At 50.2% G+C, this 23,968-nt stretch overlaps 1 protein-coding gene across 1 annotated transcript in view; it reads left to right on the forward strand.

Annotated features, from left to right (window-relative positions):
- Positions 1–23,968, forward strand: part of mst1 (macrophage stimulating 1) — a 261,194-nt gene that overhangs the window by 42,667 nt on the left and 194,559 nt on the right. The window contains exon 3 of the mRNA XM_072472033.1: positions 17,582–17,694. Within this exon, the coding sequence (XP_072328134.1) occupies positions 17,582–17,694 (113 nt within the window). The remainder of the gene's footprint in view (positions 1–17,581; positions 17,695–23,968) is intronic.

Below are 23,968 nucleotides of genomic sequence, written 5' to 3' on the forward strand. Positions count from 1 at the left end.
AAGGTAAAGAACTCACGCATTAATAGTTACAGTTACTCAATAAACCTTTGTTGTTACTGGACTAGTTTGAGTCTTCTTCAACAAGATTCAAAGGACCTCACCATCAGCCAAGGATTGAGTAACACGTGTTATCTTTTTAAAAAATATATATTTTATTAAAGATTTTCAAACATAATTTTTCCACTTTACAAATCAACATAAGAGATAACACAATAACTAATAAGTAGCATTATTTAAACAAAATAGTGAACTAGCAAAGTAACAAAAAATAGCGCTCCCCCCCCCCTGGGCTGCTGCTGCTGACGATCTATTTCCCCTTAACGTTCCGCGAGATAGTCAAGGAACGGTTGCCACCGCCTGGAGAACCCCTGAGCCGATCATCTCAGCGCAAACTTCATTCGTTCCAGTTTTATGAACCCTGCCTCCACGCCGGGGGGTTTCGCTTCCTTCCACATAAGTAGGATCCCTCACCGGGCTACCAGGGACGCAAAGGCCAGAATATCGGCCTCTTTCGCCTCCTGCACTCCCGGCTCTTCCGCTACCCCAAATATAGCTAACCCCCAGCCTGGCTTGACCCGGACCTTCACCACCTTTGAAATCACTCTTGCCACTCCCCTCCAGTACTCATCCAGTGCCGGACACGACCAGAACATGTGTGTGTGGTTCGCCGGGCTCCCCAAGCACCTGTCCTCCACCCCGAAGAACCTGCTCAGCCTCGCTCCCGTCATGTGTGCTCTGTGTAGAACCTTGAATTGTATCAGGCTAAGCCTGGCACACGAGGAAGAGGAATTTACCCTACTTAGGGCATCAGCCCACAGCCCCTCCTCAATCTCCTCCCCCAGCTCTTCTTCCCATTTTCCTTTCAGCTCCTCTACCAGCGCCTCCCCCTAGTCTCATCTCCTGATATATTTCGGACACTTTGCCCTCCCCGACCCATACCCCCGAAATCACTCTATCCTGGATCCCCTGTGTCGGGAGCAGCGGAAATTCCCTCACCTGTTGCCTCGTAAACGCCCTCACTTGCATATATCTAAAGATATTCCCCGGGGGCAACTCATACTTTTCCTCCAGCGCTCCCAGGCTCGCAAACTCCCCGTCAATAAACAAGTCCCTCAATCTCCTAATTCCTGCCCGATGCCAGCTCTGGAACCCTCCGTCCATCCTTCCTGGGACAAACCTATGGTTATTCCTGATCGGGGACCACACCGAGGCACCCGTCACACCCCTATGTCGCCTCCATTGCCCCCAGATCCTTAAGGTTGCCACCACCACTGGGTTCGTGGTATACTTTTTTGGGGAAAGCGGTAGCGGCGCCATCACCAGCGCCTTTAGGCTCATTCCTTTACAGGACGCCATCTCCAGCCTCTTCCACGCCGCCCCCTCTCCCAACCTCATCCACTTGCGAACCATCGCCACATTGGCGGCCCAGTAATAGTCGTCCAGATTCGGCAACGCCAGACCCCCTCTGTCCCTGCTGCGCTGCAGGAACCCCCTCCTTACCCTCGGGGTCTTCCCTGCCCACACGAAACTCATAACACTCCTATCTATTTTCTTAAAAAAGGCCTTAGTGATCAAAATGGGGAGACATTGAAACACAAAAAGAAACCTTGGGAGGACCATCATATTTACCGCCTGCGCTCTGCCCGCCAGTGAGAGCGGCAGCATATCCCACCTCTTGAAATCCTCCTCCATCTGCTCCAGCAGCCGCGTCAGATTGAGTTTGTGTAAAGTTCCCCAGCTCCTGGCTACCTGAATCCCCAGATATCGGAAGCTCCTTTCCACTCTCCTTAACGGCAGGCCGTCTATCCCTCTTCCCTGATCCCCGGGGTGTACTACAACCACTCTTCCCCCATATTAAGCCTATATCCCAAAAAATCTCCAAACTCCCTCAATATCTGCATAACCTCTGTCATGCCCTCCACAGGATCCGCCACATACAGCAGTAGGTCATCTGCGCAGAGTGACACTCGATGTTCCTCTCCCCCTCTAACCACCCCCCTCCATTTCCTAGAGTCTCTCAACGCTATGGCCAGTGGTTCAATTGCCAGCGCGAACAGTAATGGGGACAGGGGGCACCCCTGTCTTGTTCCCCTATGTAACCGAAAATACTCCGATCTCTGCCGATTTGTGACTACACTTGCCACCGGGGCCCCATAGAGGAGCTTGACCCAACTGACAAACCCCTCCCCGAACCCAAACCTCCTCAACACCTCCCATAAATACTCCCACTCTACACTATCGAATGCTTTCTCTGCATCCATTGCCACCACTATCTCCGGCTCCCCCTCCGCCGGGGGACATCATTATCACCCCCAACAGCCGTTGCACGTTGACATTCAATTGTCTCCCCTTTACAAACCCTGTCTGGTCTTCATGCACCACCCCCGGGACACAATCCTCGATCCTCGTCGCTAGCACTTTTGCCAGCGACTTGGCGTCTACATTCAGGAGCGAGATAGGCCTATGTGACCCGCATTTCAGCGGATCTTTATCCCGCTTCAGGATTAGTGATATCGTCGCCTCCGACATTGTCGGGGGTAGAGTCCCCCCTTCTCTGGCCTCGTTAAAGGTTCTCGCCAACAGCGGGGCCAACAAGTCCACATATTTCCTGTAAAATTTCACCGGGAACCCGTCTGGTCCCGGGGCCTTCCCTGCCTGCATGTTCCCCAGCCCTTTGGGCACCTCATCCACCCCGATTGGCGCCCCCAGACCTGTCACCTCCTGCTCCCCCACCCTCGGGAACCTTAGTCGGTCCAGAAACTGTTGCATCCCCTCTTTTCCCTCCGGGGGTTGGGACCTATATAGCCTCCCATAAAAGGTCTTAAACACCTCATTTACCTTCCCTGCTCTCCGCTCCGTAGTTCCCGTGTCATCCCTAACTCCCCCTATTTCCCTCGCCGCTATCCTCTTACGGAGCTGGTGGGCCAGCAGCCGGCTCGCCTTTTCCCCATATTCGTATCTCATCCCCTGTGACTTCCTCCACAGTTCGCGCCGGGATCGGCAGCTGGAGCGGCGCGAGCCGCTCCAGGGCCGTGCTGGCCCCCTGTTGGGGCCAGAATTAGTCCTGGCAGCGGCCCGTTCACGCCGTCGTAGAATGCGACGGCATTTACGACAGCGTGGACACTTTGCTGCAGGATTAGAGAATTCCGCCCCCTATTTTTTTCATGTATGGAATGATCTGCCTGTACTGTACGCAGAATACTGTTATGTTTGGTCCTTTGTACTTTACAAAGGAATCCACCAAACCCTTCGACTTGTTCAAACCAAAAAATTTTATTGAGTCTCGTGTGGTAAGATAGCACTCTGACACAGAGCACATTATTATGGAGTCTGCTAACTACTCCTCTGGAACTTGCACCTAGCACTGATAATTCACATGCATGTGTTATTACCCTCTCAATCTTCTTCTGAAGATGGCCGGATGTGTCTCCCCTTATACCGGAGTCACAGGTCACATGACCTTGGTCTAGAGACCGCATGGTGTCTGTACTGCCACCTGCTGGTTGGAGGTCACACACCTTCCAACTATGATATAGCCCATCGGCATATCACCACATCACCCTTCCTCACAAAACATCAAGATAATTTTTTATTACCGGTAACAATAAACATTAAACTTTCTACATTCATTATATGTAGCTGGTAAAGTTAACGAGTTTTACTAAAGTGTCCATAGACATGCTGTGCCTGACATGTGTCCGTTTCCTTTGTACAGATCTCATTCTTTTGAGTTGTTGCCCACTTCGTCGGAGACTGGTTTACTTGCCAGCGACTTACTTCTCTTACGCTTCGCCCTGTGCCTTTGAAAGGCCTGTGTCCAAGATTGCCATACTTGAGTTACCAGTCGCTTTTTCTTCTGCTTTCTTGGATGATGTTGCTTGCTACTTGCGACTGCTTTTGTTGCTGGTTGTCTGGTGGGATGTGGTAGATCTCCCAGTCTTCTCTTTTTTCTCTTAATTTTTAGGACACAGTGATATATTTTGGTGTGTCTCTTGTTTTTTTTCTTCTTTGTAACAGCCTCTGGCGTGGTGCTGGCTGTCGTGTGTTGAGTTGTTTGCAGAGGTTTAGGCATTGCGTCATCTCTGGGTGGTGTGACCACGCCCACTTCTGCGGCCTCATCGACATGCTGGATCACCTGTTTCTAGGGCCGTCATGAAGGCTGGAACTGGGATTGTCGGTTTCGCCTCTTCTTGGCGTGCTGGAGCATCGGTGACTTGCTCTTCATCGCTGGAGATGACTATACTTTCTGGCTGAGCTGATCCAGGCAATGGGTCTTCTTGATCAAACTCATTAATGTGCGAGTGGTCCGTGGAGCTGCATAATGAGATAGTCATTAGGTTATCCTCAGAGTCAGTGTCAGAGTTGCTGACTGTTGCAATCTCCACGTTGCTGTAATCAGCATCTTCATCAATGTCCTCCCATTCGTCATTGGTGCCGCCGTCTGCTTGGGAGTAAATTACCGGAGCCATTTCAAGGTCTTGTAACGGGTCACCACATACCTCTGAGGCCAGTTTTTCCAAGATTGGGACAACTTCTTGCGTCTCTGGTTCAATCAATAGCTGATCTTCGGTTGTATCAGCAGCTTTAATTTCTACATGCGCCATCTCCAAACTCACGCTCTCCACGGAGTCCAGCGCGATCTGGGCGTCCACCATGACCATCTCGTCATTGTTTGCGGATCACCGGAGTCGTACTGCTGGAGCCTCATCTGTGCTGCTGGAGAAGAGATTTACCAGCCGCTAATAGTGTTCGTCATCCGTCTCCCCTTCCATGTCACCACTTTCTGCATCATCGTCGATAACTTCAAGCAGATATCCATAGTAATTGTCATTAGATTCAGCATCGTCTGCAATGATTTCACCTGAAAAATATAACATCGCATACGGAATTATTTGTTCACGAAATAGAGCAGCAAGTTCAAAATCAGCCTTTTGTTTGGCCGCCAAAGCGTGGCTTAAAATTCCACCCTGTGGAACGTCAGTGAGATGAAGAAGTTGAAGAACAATTCCTTGGATAAGGTTCTAGTCGCTGTTCTTGGATTGTTTTGACCCCTGCACTTTGGTTTTATTTGAATTGTTCGTACTGTTACATTTTTGCCCTCCTTCCAGTCGATTGTGCAGCCGATGCAGCCGATGATTTGTGGTTCAGCAAAGAACGATTTCAGCGGCCGTGAGCCCAACTGCTACACTTTAGAGATCACTTCATTTGTGAAATACTCGTTAGGCCCGAATGTAAAGTATGGTAAACCACTGTGTTCTGATATTAGAGGTTGTACGGTAGAACCTGCACTACAGGGTCACCTGGGCCCCTGTGTGCTAGCTTCGCCCAGGAGGCGGGTATAAATATGCGTGGCCTCCAGCTCGCAGCCATTTCGCCAGCTGCTGTGGGAGGCCACACATCTGATACTAGTAAAGCCTCAGTTTGGATTCAACTTCGTCTCCAGTCAAATTGATCGTGCCTCAATTTATTAGTATCAGATTCAGAAGATGGACCTCCGGATTAAACCAGATCGCCTGCAGCTGGATCCACACGCAAGCGACGCCAGAAAGGAATTCCAGCACTGGCTAGCTTGTTTTGAAGCGTATATCACCGCGGCGCCGACCCCTGTTCCAGAGGCTCAGAAGATTCAAATCCTGTACTCCAGACTCAACTCTAAAATCTTCCCGCTGATCCAGGATGCTCCCAATTACGCTGATGCCATGACTCGACTCAAAGAAAATAATGAGCAGAAGACGAATACGCTCTTTGCCAGACACGCGCTCGCAACACGTACTCAACTACCTGGTGAGTCAATCGAGGACTTCTGGAGGGCCCTGATCCCATTAGTTCGGGACTGTGACTGCCAGGACGTTACAGCTAAGGAGCACTCAGATCTCCTTATGCGGGACGCTGTTGTAACTGGGACAGGGTCTGATGTTATCAGGCAGCGGCTCCTAGAAGGGGCCATGTGCGACCTCGCAGAGACTAAAACACTAGCGCTCTCCATGACGGTCACCCTGCGCAATGTCCAGTCCTACGCCCCCAACCAGGGGTGTTACCCACCCAATACGCCTGCGCTACGCGCCAGCCAGTGATCTCCGGGGGGCCCCGATGCTATTTTTGTGGCCAGCAAAAACACCCCCGCAAACGCTGCCCGGCCCGCGCTGCCCTTTGTAAGGCCTGCGGGAAGAAGGGCCACTTTGCAACGGTGTGCCAGGCCTGCTCAGCGGCCGCGGTCGCCCCCCCCCCCCCCCCCCCCCCCCCCGGTCACGGACAATGGGTGCCGCTATCCTCCCCTCCTCCCCAGGCCATGTGCGAGCAATGGGCGCTGCCATCTTCTCCCCCGCACAACACGTGCGTTTTATGGGCGCCGCCATCTTGCTCCACCCTGCAATGTGCGTTCCATGGGCGCCGCCATTTTGTAATCACCGGGACCTCCGGGCACCGCCATCTTGTCCACCCCGCAGCACATGGATACCAACGACGTTTCAGGACCCCGACTCAGCGGCCGCCTCACTAACCGACGATCAACCACGGCTCGCATCCATGGCAATCGACCAGTCCCGACCACATACTCTGACCAACGCATCCACCAGCGTGAAAATCAACGGCCATGTGACCTCCTGGACTCCGGGAGCACCAAGAGCTTTGTACACCCGAATACGGTAAGGTGCTGCTCCCTTAAGGTACACCCTACACCCTACCAATCAAAGTATCTCCCTGGCCTCCGGATCCCATCGCGTAGCGATCCGAGGGTACTGCACGGTCACGCTCACAGTCCAAGGCGTAGAGTTCCATGGCTTTCGCCTCTACGTCCTCCCTAACCTCTACGCTGCACTGATCCTCGGCCTGCACTTTCAGTGCAACCTCCAGAGCATGACCCTTAAATTCGGCGGACCCTTACCACCCCTCACTGTGTGCGGCCTGGCGACCCTGAAGGTCGATCCTCCTTCCCTCTTTGCCACTCTAACTCCAGATTGCACCCCGTTGCCACCAGGAGCAGACGGTACAGCATCCAGGATAAGGCCTTCATTAGGTCCGAGGTCCAGCGGTTGCTTCGGGAGGGAGTCATCCAGGCCGGCAACAGCCCCTGGAGAGCTCAAGTGGTAGTGGTTAAGTCTGGGGAGAAAAACCGGATGGTCGTGGACTACAGCCAGACCATCAACAGGTACACACAGCTCGACGCGTACCCCCTCCCACACATATCTGACATGCTTAACCAGATTGCACAGTACTGGGTCTTCTGAACGGTGGACCTGAAATCCGCTTACCACCAGCTCCCCATTCCGTAAATCGGACCGGCCATACACCGCCTTTGAGGCAGACGGCCGGCTATATCACTTACTTAGGGTCCCCTTCGGCGTCACCAATGGGGTTTCGGTCTTCCACAGGGAGATGGACCGAATGGTCGACCGGCACAGCTTGCGGGCCACGTTTCCGTACCTAGACAATGTGACCATCTGTGGCCATGATCAGCACGACCACGACGCCAACCTTGCTAAATTTCTCCGCACCGCCACTCTCCTCAACCTCACGTATAACAAGGAGAAATGTGTGTTCCGTACAAACCGCTTAGCCATCCTTGGCTACATAGTCCAGAACAGAGTTCTGGGGCCCGATCCCGACCGCATGCGCCCCCTCATGGAGCTCCTCCTCCCCCAGCAGGCAAGCCCGTGGCATTCTTTTCCCGCACCCTCCATGCCTCCGAAATTCGGCACTCATCCGTCGAAAAGGAGGCCCAGGCTATCGTTGAGTCTCTGCGACATTGGAGGCATTACCTGGCCGGCAGGAGATTCACTCTCCTCACTGACCAACGGTCGGTAGACTTCATGTTCAACAACACACTGATAAATGATAAAATCTTGTGGTGGAGAATCAAGCTCTCCACCTAAAATTACGAGATTAAGTATCGCCCTGGCAAACTCAACGAGCCCCCAGATGCCCTATCCCGAGGTACATGTGCCAGAGCACAGGTAGACCGACTCTAGGCCCTGTATGACAGCCTTTGTCACCTATGGGTCACTCGGTTGTACCACTGCATTAACAAAGAACAAAGAACAAAGAACAAAGAAATGTACAGCACAGGAACAGGCCCTTCGGCCCTCCAAGCCCGTGCCGACCATGCTGTCCGACTAAACTACAATCTTCTACACTTCCTGGGTCCCTATCCCTCTATTCCCATCCTATTCATGTATTTGTCAAGATGCCCCTTAAATGTCACTATCGTCCCTGCTTCCACCACCTCCTCCGGTAGCGAGTTCCAGGCACCCACTACCCTCTGCGTAAAAAAAGAAAGGGACGAAATTTGCCCTACTCCATCGAGGAAGTAAGGACGATCACCAAGGACTGCCAGGTCTGTACGGAGTGCAAGCCGCACTTCTACCGGCCGGACCGCGCGCACCTGGTGAAGGCCTCCCGTCCCTTTGAACGCCTCAGCGTGGATTTCAAAGGCCCCCTTCCCTCCTCCGATCGACACACATATTTCCTCAGTGTGGTCGATGAATACTCCCGGTTTTCCTTCGCCATCCCATGCCCCGACATGATGTCTGCCACCGTCATTAAAGCCCTTAATTCTATCTTCACTCTGTTCGGCTTCCCCGCCTCCATCCACAGTGACAGGGGATCCTCATTCATGAGTGATGAGCTACGCCAGTTCCTGCACAGCAGGGGTATCGCCTCCAGCAGAACGACGAGCTACAACCCTCGGGAAAGGGACAGGTAGAAAGGGAGAATGGGACGGCATGGAGGGCCTTCCAGCTGGCCCTATGGTCCAGAAATCTCCCGGCCTCCCGCTGGCAAGAGGTCCTCCCTGATGCACTACATTCCATTTGCTCATTACTCTGCACTGCCACTAACAGTACGCCGCATGAACGTCTTTTTGCCTTCCCCAGGAAACCCATATCCGGGGTATCGCTCCCAACTTGGCTCACAGCTCCGGGAACCGTGCTTCTCCGTAAACATGTGCGGCTCCACAAGGTGGATCCGTTGGTGGAATGGATGCACCTGCTCCCAGCAAACCCACAGTACGCCTACGTGGCGTTCCCCGACGGCCGCCAGGATACCGTCTCCCTCAGGGACCTGGCACCAGCAGGTTCCACCCCCACACCACCCCCGTCGCCCCCGGTGCCACCCTCCCCGCCCCCGCTGCCCCCAGGACCTCCCTCTGCCCATCCTCGTTGATGAAGAGGATTCCGGCACGCTCCCGGAGTCAACTTCGACCACGACAGCACCAACATCGCCATCTCCACTTCGTCGATCTCAAAGGACCATCAAGGCATCGGACCGGCTGAACCTCTGACCGGCCCGCCGGATGACCAGAGACATTTTTTTACTGCTCTGTAAATATTAAGAATTGCTAATTGTATATAGTTATCCACCACCCCCGCCGGACTCAATTTTAACAGGGGGTGAATGTGGTAAACCACTGTGTTCTGATATTAGAGGTTGTACGGTAGAACCAGCACTACAGGTTCACCTGGGCCCCTGCATGCTAGCTCTGCCCAGGAGCTGGGTTATAAATATACGTGGCCTCCAGCTCGCAGCCATTTTGTCAGCTGCTGTGGGAGGCCACACATCTGATACTAATAAAGCTTCAGTTTGGATTCAACTTCGTCTCCAGTCAAATTGATTGTGCCTCATAAAGTCCAGAATGAAGCTCCACGGCTTTTCATTTTCTGTCCATTTAACACTCATATCTCGTAGATGCTTTAATACGGGTTCATCATGTTCTCGTTTCATGCCATTGAGTCTGTGCATGGTCTTCAAGACTGTTAAACAGAATTGCGGAATGCTCGCCGGCAGTTCCGTCCCTACGCCTGGTTTGTCGTCTTTCACTAGGATTTCTTCTGAATCCTCATACACCGTGCACACCGTAATGCCTTGTAGGGATTCACTGTGCTCAGGTGACCAGCTATCTTCTGGGATATTTAGCCGCTCGACTAGATTCAGGGATTCACATGATTTTATCCCAGGTACTGAGTACACATTTATGTCTCCAATGTGAATGCGTATTGTGTGCTTCATGCCTGCCACTGAGGGCACTAGTTCGCAAACATCAAAGGTCTCCAGAGTTCTTGTTCTGAAGTCTATCATCAGCCCTGGCTGATCAACAAAGTCTTGCTGCACATTTAGCTTTTGCAAAGCATGTTGAGTCACGGGATTCGCCGTCGCTTTAGGGTCAAAGTCACAATGAATGAAAGCATAATTTAGCATTACCTTCAATTTGAGTACGGATGTAAAGGAGTGTTCTAATTATCTTCATTCTTTCTTACAATTTTGTTTTCATCTTTGTTTCTCAGAGTTTTCTGGTTTCTCGCCCTGATGAGATCGATGAAAACTGTGCTTCTGTGTTTCTCTCATCTACTGCATGTACCACTCGTGCATGGTCCATGGTGGAACGCGCAAAACAATTGTTTTGCAAATTGCCCAACACGGCCGCACCTGGAACAAACTTTTCCGTAGGCCGGGCATTGCCGTGGGATATTTTTGGCACAAGATGGCTCCTGTCGGCCACTTAAAATGGCCACCCACGCTGAGACCACGTTTCTTCCTGACGTGCGTCACATCACTAATGGCGCTGGCTTCTTCTTCCACGTTGGCTCCAAAACGTTTTGCGCAGAGTGCGCCTATTCTTTGTGCAGCAAACTCGTTCGCCTGGCAAATCTCCACCGCCTTTTCCAGCACCAAATCTTCCTCCCGCAATAATATCGTCCGAAGCTTATCACCAAGTAAACCAAAGACAATTTGGTCGCAAATTAACAAAGATTTCAGGTCACTGAAGTTGTCTGACTGGGCCTTCAGCCTCAAGTCCATGACAAAACGATCAAATGATTCGCCAGGTCTCTGGGTACGCATAAGGAACATATAGCGCTCAAACATTTCATTTTTCTGAGGGGAACAAAGCTATCGAAGTGCTTCATCACTTCATCAAATTTCTTGTGATCCTTGTCTTACAAGGCCCACAGGCACAACGTTGAGAGGGCGGAGACAGAGGTTGGTGGATGCCATTGTAGAAGTGAATTGATGGTACTTGGTGGCCCCATCTAGGGAGCTGTTGGCAGAACGGAAGAAACAGGGAAGGTGGTGGGTCAGCTTCGGCACTCAAGGGGGCTGCTTTATGAATAGGGGGAGAAGGCTGCTAGCCCGTCAGTGAGGTAAGGGATGTGGAGGAGAGTTGGTGACAACGGCAGAAAAAAAATAATGAGGCATCCGAGGCCTTCTATTGCAGGCTGTATAGATCTGAGCCCTGAGGGGAGGACGCGGAGATGGGGCACTTTTTAGATGGGTTAGTGTTCCCAGAGGTGGAGAGAATAAAGGGACAGGGACTGGAGGCGCCATTGGGATTGCAGGAGATAATGGAGTATGTTGGTTAATGCAGTCAGGGAAGACACCGGGGCCGGACGGGCTTTCCGGTAGAATTTTATGAACAATTTTCGGCAGAGTTGGCGCCCCATCTCCTGTGATGTTTAATGACTCGCTTGAAAATAATGGACCTACTAGGGGAGTTTCGTGCCTTATCTGGGTACAAACTGAATGTGGCACTGAGTGAGGTATCCCCGGTGAACGCAGAGGGGAGGAGTGTGAATTTGGAAGCATTGCCATTTAGCTGGCCAAGATAAGGTTTCGGTATCTGGGAAGTCAGATGACCCATGACTGGGCCACGATGCGTAAGTGGAAGTTGGCAAGTGCGGGAGAGGGGATAAAAGCGGATTTGAAGAGGTAGGATGCTCTACCATTGTCCTTGGCATGGAGGGTACAGACCGTAAAGATGAACATTGTGCCGAGGTATTTATTTGTTTTTCAGTCCCTTCTGATATCCCTTTCAAAGGCATTCTTTCGGAGGGTGGATAAATTAATTTCAGAATTTGTATGGGCAGGAAAGATGCCTAGGATCCAGAGGTCTTTTTTGCAAAGAGGATGGCCAGTGGGGGGGGGGGTTGACGCTCCCAAAACAGCTATAGTACTATTGGGCAGCAAATGTGGAGAAGCTGAGATGGTGATGGGGAGGGGGAATGGATGCAGGCGGAGGAGGCCTCCTGTGTGACGGTGTGCTTAAGGGCCCTGGTGATGGCTCCCCTCCCGTCCTCTCCAGGTAGGCACACCAACAGTCCCGTTGTGGTGTCATCCCTCAAAATATGGAACCAACTGAGGTGGCATTTTGGAATGCGGGGGTATGTCGATATTGGCTTCAATATGTAGGAATCATAGGTTCATACCAGCAGGGGTACACACGACACAGAGGAGCTGGGGGTTTAGGGAAGGGGCAGAGCGGGTAACAAACCTGTTTGCAGAGGGGAGGTTCGCGAGGCTCGAGGAGTTGCAGGGTAAGTTCCAGCTGCCGAGGGGGAGGGAATTAAGATTAATGCACGTCCGGAATTTTGTTTGTAATGAGCTTCCCTCGTTCCCTCAGCTGCCAAAGCATACACTATTGGATCAATTGCTAACTCAGGAGTAGCTGGGGGCAGGGAGGATTGCGGACATTTATGGGTGGATTTTAGGAAACCGCAAAGGTGCCAGTGGAGGAGATAAGATGGAAATGGGAGGAGGAATTAGGGATAGAGTTGGGGAGGGGGGGCCTGGAGTGAAATTATGCACCTGATAAATTTGGCATCATCCTGTGCCAGAATGAGCCTTATACAGTTCAAGTTGTGCTCAGGGCCTATATGACTCGGCCTCGTATGAGTGTGATCTTCCCTGAGGTTGGGGACACATGCAGGAGGTGCAGAAGGGGGCCTACGAATCATGTTCATATGTTCTGAATGTGCCCAAAGTTGGGGGGATTCTGGGCATCGATTTCCACCCTGTCAGAGATTGTGGAGGTGAATATGCTGACGTGCCATTTGGTGGCGTATTTCGGTGTTTTGGACCTGCCAGAGCTGCGAGAGGGCAAGGAGGCCGATATCATGGCCTTTGCCTCACTGATTGTCTGGCAGCAAATCTTACTGGGGTGGAGGTCGGCCATGCTGACGAAGGTATCAGAATGGTTGGGGCCTCTGGAGAATAAAGGTACCTTTATTGGCAGCTGTGCTTTTAGCTGCCTAGGCCCACGGCTTTGGGATTTGCTCCCTAAATCTCTGTGCCTCTTCGTTCTCCCTCTCTCTGTTCCCCACTTTAAGACATTCTTTGAAACTTTTTGGTCATCTACTCTGATATCACCTTATGTGACTTGATGCCAATTTCTTTGCTTGATTATACTCCTTTGAAGAACCAGATTCAAAGTAACTTTCTAAATGGAATTGGGAGTACTCTGGGGAAAACCAGGCAGACATGATGGGCGAAATGGCCTTTCTCTGCTGTATAATTCTACAATTTTGTAAATCAACTTTAGATGTTAAAAGCCCTATATAGTTTGGATTGTTAAATGTAACCAGTCTCTACACCTCTGGCTGGTTTAGCACAGGGCTAAATCGCTGGCTTTGAAAGCAGACCAAGGCAGGCCAGCAGCACGGTTCAATTCCCGTACCAGCCTTCCCGAACAGGCGCCGGAATGTGGCGACTAGGGGCTTTTCACAGTAACTTCATTTGAGGCCTACTTGTGACAATAAGCGATTTTCATTTCATTTCATTCATTTCATAGTCACGTGACTATGCCGTGAGGCCGCTTCTAGAGGCAGGCATCTTAGGTCAGGTGAATAAAGTGTCTCTGAGAATCATACTGATGAAGTACAGAAATGAAGAAAAATAGAGAAGACACTGAGAACACAGCTTCAAAATCTGCAACAAAACAAACAAGGGAAAACTGCCAAAGGTTGCAAGGCTGCAAGTGAGACAGCTCAGAAAGGTGAACAGAAAAGTCCAAATCTGCAAAAAAGCTGCTGAAGAAAGGGTAAAAAAGCACACACAGGCTGCTAGTGAAATTACTGGCTGCAGAGAAAAAGGACAAAGGAAACACAAACAGAGGCTGCAATCACATTTCCAGTCCAATTGAAAATAATGTATGGAAAAACGGTAGTTTTCCACTTACAATGGCAAAACTATGTGGTTGAAACAGATTGAATTAATACGCATGAAATGATAAGAGTAGCCACATTCCTAACATTGTCAGGGAGGGACTACTACAAAGTGTATAGCCACTCTAACTCTAACTGACAAGCAAAAGAAAAAAGATGAGAGATTTTGAAAGCTTCAAATGCACCTTTTGAACCTTGAATGAATGTTACATATGAATATTATGTATTCAACGCTAGAGTTCAGCGTGAAAATTAGTCAATTGAGCATTATGTGGCAGAACTAATGCACCTGGCAAAATCATATGAATTTGGACAGCTATAAGATGATCTGATTAAAGATAGATTGGTCCTCGGTGTGAGAGATGCCTTGTCAGAGCATGTCTATTGAAAGATGAGAAACTGATGCCAAAGAAAGTGATAAACCTGTGCCAAAATGTGGAAGTTGTGAAACGTCAGCTCGAGCGTATGTATGGTAGAGTATACTGGGAGACACACTATGCTGAGAGATAATCCAAGCCAAAGCACTAGAACAATTGCAGACAAAGGGCAATATGGAGTCAATTCCAGCCCCACTTGACCAGGAGTCACAAGACAAGTGAATTAACCAATAATTCTAAGAAAAATATCCAATTATTACAGTCACCAAGTTTGTAAATGTAAATACAATTACTGTTTATTTAAATCAAGAACCATAATAAAATATGCAGTATATACAACTAGTTAATTATCATCCAATTCCTAATTCCGCACTTTGACTTGCTCCCACCCTCTAATACACACAAGCTGGACAAACACAGAGGGGAAGAAAGGGGTAAAACAATCATAAGTAAAAGGAAAAAAAAAGAATCTTTATTTAGATGGTGGTTTCTGGGACCTTACTCCTCTTCAAACTTTTCCTTCAGTTTGAGGCTTTACTGTAGATTCATTCAGGTCTCCATAATTTCAGAAATACAACACTCATTGCCTTTCTGGAGAGAGAGAGAAGCTTCTTGTCTTTGTTTGCAGCCTACAATGGTTTTCCTGTAGATTCAGTCATTCACTCAGGTTCTCTGCAGCCCCAGGAACACAGCACTCACAGCCTTTCAGGAGAGAACAAAGAGGAGAGAAAAATCTGCTCCTTGCGCTTTCAGGAGACAAACTGAAACTCCTTGGGACGCTGACAATCATTTCACTGGGATAGGATCCACTCCCATCACCAATTACTGGGCAGAGTACGGCCTTTTGGACTAATTCATTGGCCACCAGCCACTCAACCAAACCGTGTCTCACCCCATCTCTCTCTCTCTCCCTGGTGCTGACAATTATGAAGCTCCTGTTCAAACAAGCAGAGTGTTCTTTCCTGCAACTTCTGAATTCCTCATTCTCTCTGCTGCTTGCCTTAAAGATACATGTTCATTAATCACCCATGGATCAAAAATGATAACAGCAAATAAAAGAAAGGGAATGTAAGGGAAGAAACAGGAAGGACCCTTACAGCAGGATGAAAATACCGCGGAGGACAGCTTACACAGGAAAGGCGGATTGCCCAGCATGGGTAAAGCAGTATTTGAACTGCTAGAAGCAAAATCGTTTCACACACAAGTGCTTGGCCAGAAAAAGGCAAAGTAAGTCGAGACAGATGGCCACTGGAGAGAGTCCAAGAGATGAATCTGATGAAGAACAATACATTATTCAAAAGGTTGGTTCAGTCAAGTCGATTGGTAACAAATAGTTTGTGACTGTCACCATGATGACCGCAGAGGGAGAATATCAGGTAAACAAGAAATGCCAGGTAGCCACTGGTACGGTTTGCAACATAATGGCCTTCACAGATCTGTGTGAAGTGGCTCAACATGACAAACCAAAAATGAAACCCTCGCAAACAAGATTGAGGCTATATGATGGCACAAGACTCATACTGAGAGCACAATCGAGTCTGACAGCCCAATGCAATGGCGAGAAGGACAATCTCGAGTTCCACATCATAGACAAGACGCAGCAGCCACTCACCTCAGCTGGAGCCTTGGCTGGCAATCGTGAACATTCCAACAGCCCCCAGTAGTTATCCCCGAGGATACCAGTCGTTAGTATTGTGCAAATTCTGATACATACCCATTAGCCCTGTTCTTTGACTCCTACCTCAAGACCAATTTCGCTCCCTGTGTCTAAGGTCATCTCCAATTCCAAGAACTGCCATGGCATGACATGATTTAGCTCCAGTTAGTAATTGGTTGTTATGCAAACAGTCAGTAATGGACCTAGTCTTTGCTATTGCAGTAAATCAGCTTTATTTCAGTCCAAACTGTATGCGTAGCTATATAGGGACTTGTGTGTCAGTGGACGCATGAGTATGTGTGATCCACTGTGGTTAGGAAAGTGTGTGTACATGGCAATGTGGATGCATGTGTGTGTGTGTGTCTGTGGAGACAATAGTGTTTTTGATGATGTGATTGCGTGTGCGAAGGTGTGTGCTCATGTAGACATGTGTGTTGACATGTGTGAAGGAAAATCCAGTAAAACGTGGAAATGAAGGATACCAGTAAAACTTTCTGAACAGGTCTTGTTTGTCTTAAATGGAGCCCCAGCATTATTGGCATTCATATTACTGATTTTTACTGGGATTTAAAACATTTTAAATTTTCTTTTCATTCTGAGATATGCATGAATGTGTATTGAACGAATGTGAGTGTGCTCTTTGGGTGTATTTTTGTGTGCGTACTCTGGGAATGTGTGTAACAGAGTGTGAGTGTTGCTGTGGTGTGTGTATGGGCAGGAGATTGATGGATGGATGGATGGATGGATGGATGGATGGATGGGTGGATGGATGGATGGATGGATGGATGGATGGATGGATGGATGGATGGATGGGCACCCGATAAATGCAGTCATGTTCAGGCTGCGAGTGCCTCCCCCCCCCCCCCCCCCCCCCCGCCCACCCCCCGAAGGCTCCCAACATTGTTGGGCGGCTTGGTGGCACAGTGGTTAGCTGCTTCCTCACAGCGCCAGGACCCTGAGTTCAATTCCGGCCTTGGGTGATTGCCTGTGTGGAGTTTACATGTTCTCCCTGTGTCTGCATGGATTTTCTCCGGGTGCTTCGGTTTCCTCCCAAGTCCAAGAATGTGCAGGTTAGGTGGATGGGCCTTGCTAAATTGCCTCTTAGTGTCCAAAGATGTGCAGACTAGGTGGGGTTCCGGGAGGTAGAGCGGGAAAGTGGGCCTAGGTAGGGTGCTCCTACGAGGGTTGGACAGACTCCATGAGCCAAATGGGCTCCTTCTGCACTGTAGGGATTCTATAGTTCTATTCTTCTATGCTTCTAATGTGGAATGGCCAGTTAGATGAAGACTTCAGACAGCACTGTGCTCCCAGTTCAGAGTGACTGCAGAGAAGGAGTCAAAATTGTCAAGGGGAGCTTCAGGTAAAGTGAAGGCGAAATACATTTTCCTTAGTCAATTGAATTATTTTTATGACTGCCATGCATCCAACTCTAACCTGAGTAAAAAACAGAACATTTTGGGAACTGGACCTGAGGATCGATACTTACATTATTCTCTGTTTAATTTTACCTCATAATGGATGGTTTCAAAATAGAAAATAAATTTGCAGCATAAATACGGAGCCGTGTGGTTGGAGCCTGTGGAAACACAGCCTTGAACTCTTCTCTTTTTCCCATTCAGAGCTTTTAATTACAACCTCCAGAGCAAGCAATGCAAGCTACTACACTGGACCCATCGGGAACAGGGCACAGAACGGCACAGACACAATCACATTGATCTGTACGAAAAGAAAGGTACGTCTGTCTGAGGATCTTACCCATAGGCCCGACCCCTCACAAAAATCAACGTTTCACTTCCAGAAACCCGAGGGGTGTTGTTCTGGGAACTTACCAAATGTGGGATGAGGCAGGAGAAAGAGCAAAATAAAGCACGCTGTATGGCTGTGCCTAGTCACAATGTCCATTACATCTCTCTGTATTAGTAATAATAATGGTAGAAAGAGAGTAGACAAAGGTAATGTAGTAGATGTAATGTAATTGGATTTTCAGAAGATTTAGAAAAAGGAACTGTGGTGAACCACTGTATTATATTGTACATACTGTTCTTACTTATGGTACTTACTGTTCTTACTGTTTGTTACATGTCTGGGTTTGTCCCTGCTGGCTCCGCCCCTCGGGCTCAAGTATAAAGGTAGCTGACCTCCAGCCCTGCCCTCATTCTGGGACCGGCTGCCAGCAGGTATCTTTTAGCTGATTAAAGCCACAGTTTACTCTTCCGACTCTCGTCTGTCATCATTGATGTCACATCAATTTAATCAGCTAAAATTTTAAGATGGATCCATCACTCAAGCCTGATCGCCTGGAGCTGGATCCTCAAGCAGCCGATGCCACTGCCACGTTTGAACACTGGCTGAGCTTCTTCGAATTTTACATTGATTCCTCTGCCACTGCCGTTGCTGAGACCCACAAGCTGCGAGTCCTCAACTCCCGGGTGAGCCCGCAAGTTTTCCTTCTTATCAGAGACGCTACCTCATACGAGGATGCGATAACACTGTTGAAGGGGGAGTATGTTAAGGAAGTCAACCAGGTGTATGCTAGGCATCTCCTTGCCACGAGCGACAGCGCTCCGGAGAATCACAAGCTGAATTTCTGCGCGCCGTGCGGGTACTCGACCGGAACTGCAGTTGTAAGGCGGTATCAGCTGTCAAGCACACCGAATTGCTGATCCGGGACGCCTATGTCGCAGGCATAAAATCTAATTGCATCCGCCAGCGCCTACTAGAAGGGGGTACACTCGACCTCCAAGATACAGTACAACTCTCAGACTCGTTGGAAGTGGCCTTCCATAACATGGATGCCTACACCTCCGACCATGCGGCACCCTCGTGGGCGTCATGGGCACCGCCATCACCCGACCCAGCGGCGCCGCAAGCCTGTGCAGCGCAGCGACCCGCCAACTACGGAGGCCCGAAATGTTACTTCTGTGGCCAGGGTAAGCACCCCAGACAATGCTGCCCAGCAAGGAGCGCGATCTGCAACGGGTGCGGAAAGAAGGGCCACTTCTCTAAAGTCTGCCAGGCCCGACCTGTTTCTAAACCCAGCAGCTTGCTTGTAGCCCACGGGGACTGCCCCCATATTTCACGTCATCCGCCCGTGCGACCCGTGGGGGCCGGCATCTTCGACGCCACCTGCCACATGCGACCCGTGTGGGCTGCCATCTTGGCCGCCATCTTCGATGCCACCCGCCACGTGCGACCCGTGGGGGCCGCCATCTTCAACGCCACCCGCCACGTGCGATCCGTGGGGGCCGCTATCTTGGAATCACCCCACCGCCTCCCGGAACCCCTGCTCACCAGATCGTACGCTGGCCTCCGCTACCCTCGATCAGCCCACCCACCTTCTGAAGCTTGCCTCCATCAACCTCGACCAATCTCGACCTCATCCCTCACTAAATCCATGATGGCCGTCCGGATCAACGGCCACGAGACGACCTGCCTCTTCGACTCAGGGAGCACGGAGAGTTTCATTCACCCAGATACGGTACGGCGCTGCTCCCTCCCAATTTTACCCGCGACCCAGAAAATCTCCCTGGCTTCCGAATCACATTCCGTGGAAGTCCGTGGGTACTGTGTCGCAACCCTTACAGTACGGGGCGTCGAGTACAAAAATTTCAAACTCTACGTCCTCCCACTACTCTGCGCTGCCCTACTACTAGGTCTAGATTTCCAATGCCACCTCAAAAGTGTTACCTTGGAGTTCGATGGGCACCTGCCCCCTCTCACCGTCTGTAGCCTCTCGACCTTTAAGGCCGCCCCACCCCCGCTCTTTGCTAACCTCACCCCGGTCTGTAAGCCGACTAGGAGCAGACGATACAGTGCTCAGGACAAGGCCTTTATCAGGTCGGAGGTCCAGCGACTCCTGCGGGAAGGGATAATAGAGGCCAGTACTAGCCCCTGGAGAGCCCAAGTGGTGGTCGTCAAAACTGGGGAGAAGCACCGGATGGTCATCGACTACAGTCAGACCATCAACTGGTACACGCAACTCGATGCGTACCCTCTCCCGCGCATATCTGACATGGTCAATCAGATTGCGCAGTACCGAGGCTTCTCCACTATTGACTTGAAGTCCGCGTACCACCAGCTCCCTATCCACCTGGAGGACCGCCAATACACTGCCTTTGAGGCAGATGGCCGCCTCTACCACTTCCACAGGGTCCCCTTCGGCGTCACCAATGGGGTCTCGGTCTTGCAACGGGAGATGGACCGAATGGTTGACCAGTACGGGCTGCGGGCCACGTTCCCATATCTGGATAATGTCACCATCTGCAGCTATGACCAGCAGGTCCATGACGCTGACCTCCAACATTTCCTCCACACCGCCAAGCTCCTTAACCTAACATACAATAAGGAGAAATGCGTGTTCCGCACAACCAGCCTAGCCATCTTTGGCTACATTGTGGAAAATGGAGTCCGAGGACCCGATCCCGACCGCATGCGCCCCCTCCTGGAACTTCCACTCCCCCACTGCCCCAAGGCCCTGAAGAGATGCCTGGGGTTCTTTTCCTATTATGCCCAGTGGGGCTCCAATTATGCGGACAAGGCCCGCCCACTCATTAAATCCACCATTTTTCCCCTGATGGCTGAGGCCCGCCTGGCCTTCAACCGCATCAAAACAGATATTGCCAAAGCCGCAATGCACGCTGTGGACGTGTCCATCCCATTCCAGGTGGAGAGCGATGCGTCTGACTTTGCTCTGGCCGCTACACTCAACCAGGCGGGCAGGCCCATGGCTTTCTTCTCCCGTACCCTCCAGGGCTCCGATATTCGACACTCCTCCATCGAAAAGGAAGCCCAGGCCATTGTGTGCGACATTGGAGGCATTACCTGGCCGGCAGGCGATTCACTCTCCTCACTGACCAACGGTCGGTTGCCTTCATGTTTAAGAATACGCAGCGGGGCAAGATCAAGAATGACAAGATCCTAACGTGGAAGATCGAACTCTCCACCTATAATTACGATATCTTGTAACGACCTGGGAAGCTCAATGAGCCCCCTGATGCCCTATCCCGCGGTACATGTGCCAGCGCACAAGTAGACCGACTTCGGGCCCTCCACAATGACCTCTGTCTCCCGGGGGTCACCCGTTTTTTCCATTTTATCAAGGCCCGCAACCTGCCTTACTCCATCGAGGAGGTCAGGACCATGACCAGGGACTGCCAGGTCTGCGCGGAGTGCAAACCGCAATAGAGCACACCTGGTAAAGGGCTCCCGCCCCTTTGAGCGCCTCAGCATCGATTTCAAAGGGCCCCTCCCCTCCACTGACCGTAATGTGTACTTTCTCAACACCATTGATGAGTACTCACGTTTCCCTTTCGCCATCCCGTGCCCTGACATGACCTCTGCCACAGTTATCAAGGCCCTGCTCGGCCTCTTCACCTTGTTCGGTTTCCCCACTTACATCCAGAGTGATCGGGGTTCCTCCTTCATGAGTGATGAGCTGCGTCAGTTCCTGCTTAGCAAGGGCATCGCCTCAAGCAGGACTACCAGCTACAACCCCCGGGGAAACGGACAGGTGGAAAGGGAGAACGCAACGTTCTGGAAGGCCGTCCTTCTAGCCCTAGAAGTCTCCCTGTCTCCCGCTGGCAGGATGTCCTTCCCGATGCGCTCCACTCCATCAGGTTGCTCCTGTGTACCGCCACCAATGTGACCCCTCATGAGAGGATGTTTGTCTTCCCCAGGAAGTCCACCTCAGGGGTCTCGCTCCCGTCCTGGCTGATGGTTCCAGGGCCCGTATTCCTCCAGTAGCATGCAAGGAGTCACAAGTCGGATCCCCTGGTCGAACCATTCGGTGTCGGATGGGTGTCGGATGGGTGTCGGATCCCCATTCTCCTACATGCTAACCCCCAATATGCCTACGTGGCACACCATGACGGGCGGGAGGACACAGTCTCCCTTCGGGACTTGGCACCCGCAGGTTCCCCAGCGACCATCATCACTACCCCCGACTCTACACTGTCTCCCTCCATTACTACTCACGACTCTACACCGTCTCCCTCCGTTGCTACTTATCCGGAAGACGACACGCTCCTGGATACGCAGGCCTCAACACTTCATCCGACACCAGTGTCCTCACCACAGCTGGGACTGAGGCAATCACAGCAGAAGGTCAGAGCCCTCGACAGACTCGATCTCTAATTCAACCCGTCCACTTCACCCCCGCCGGACTCTTTTTTTTAACAGGGGTTGAATGTGGTGAACCACTGTATTATATTGTACATACTGTTCTTACTTGTGGTACTTACTGTTCTTACTGTTTGTTACATGTCTGGGTTTGTCCCTGCTGGCTCAAGTATAAAGGTGGCTAACCTCCAGTCCTGCCCTCATTCTGGGGCCGGCTGCCAACAGGTATCTTTTAGCTGATTAAAGCCACAGTTTACTCTTCCGACTCTCGTCTGTTGTCATTGATGGTACATCAGGAACCATCTAGCGGATTAATGTCTAAACTCTGAGCATGTGTAGTTGGGGGCAAGTACCAGGATGGGTAGCACGATTGTTACAAAAGAGAAAGAAAGGAGACAGTTTCAAAGTGGTTACTCACATTGGCAAACGGTGGGAAGTGGTGTTCCACAAGAATCAATGCTGAGACCACAAATCTTTACCCTTTTAATAAACAAGTTGGGAACTTGAATTGCATATCCAATTTCAACATTTGCAGAGGGCTCAGCTTCGGGCAGTGAAATTAATACATAGGAGCTTGCAGGATGGATGTCGAATTGCAGAATGGGTGTTGAATTGCAGAATGGTGTTAAATTGCAAGATGGGTGACAATTTGCAAAATGGGTGTTGAATTGCAGACTGGGTGTCGAAGTGCAGAGTGGGTGTCAAATTGCAGAGTGGGTGTCAAATTGCAGAGTGGGTGTCGAATTTCAGAGTGGGTGTCGAATTGCAGAGTGGATATCGAATTGCAAAATGTGTGTTGAATTGCAAAATGTGTGTCGAATTGCAAAATGTGTGACAAATTGCTGAATTGGTGTCGAATTGCAGAGTGGGTGGCAAGTTGCAAAATGGGTGTCAAATTGCAAAATGGGTGTCGAATTGCAAAATGTGTGTTGAATTGCAGAATGGGTGTCGAATTGCAGAATGGGTGTCGAATTTCAGAGTGGGTGTCGAATTGCAGAGTGGATATCGAATTGCAAAATGTGTGTTGAATTGCAAAATGTGTGTCGAATTGCAGAATGGGTGTCGAATTTCAGAGTGGATATCGAATTGCAAAATGTGTGTCGAATTGCAAAATGTGTGTCAAATTGCTGAATTGGTGTCGAATTGCAGAGTGGGTGTCAAGTTGCAAAATGGGTGTCAAATTGCAAAATGGGTGTCGAATTGCAAAATGTGTGTTGAATTGCAAAATGTGTGTCGAATTGCAAAATGTGTGTCAAATTGCTGAATTGGTGTCGAATTGCAGAGTGGGTGTCAAGTTGCAAAATGGGTGTCAAATTGCAAAATGGGTGTCGAATTGCAAAATGTGTGTTGAATTGCAGAATGGGTGTCGAATTGCAGAATGGGTGTCGAATTGCAAAATGGGTGTCAAATTGCAGAATGGGTGTCGAATTGCAAAATGGGTGTCAAATTGCTGAATGGGTGTCGAATTGCAGAGTGGGTGACAAGTTGCAAAATGGGTGTCAAATTGCAAAATTGGTGTCAAATTGCAAAGTGGGTGTTGAATTGCAGAATGGGTGTCGAATTGCAGAATGGGTGTCGAATTGCAGAGTGGGTGTCGAATTGCAAAATGGGTGTCAAATTGCAGAATGGGTGTTGAATTGCAAAGTGGGTGTTGAATTGCAAAGTGGGTGTTGAATTGCAAAATGGGTGTCGAATTGCAAAGTGGGTGTTGAATTGCAAAATGGGTGTCGAATTGCAGAGTGGGTGTCAAATTGCAGAGTGGATATTGAATTGCAAAATGGATGTTGAGTTGCAGAATGGGTGTCGAATTACAAAATGGGTGTCGAATTGCAGAATGGGTGTCAAATTGCAGAGTGGATATCGAATTGCAAAATGGGTGTCAAATTGCT

Source organism: Scyliorhinus torazame, chromosome 13 (genome assembly GCF_047496885.1).
Source record: "Scyliorhinus torazame isolate Kashiwa2021f chromosome 13, sScyTor2.1, whole genome shotgun sequence".
In the NCBI taxonomy this organism is placed as follows: domain Eukaryota; kingdom Metazoa; phylum Chordata; class Chondrichthyes; order Carcharhiniformes; family Scyliorhinidae; genus Scyliorhinus; species Scyliorhinus torazame.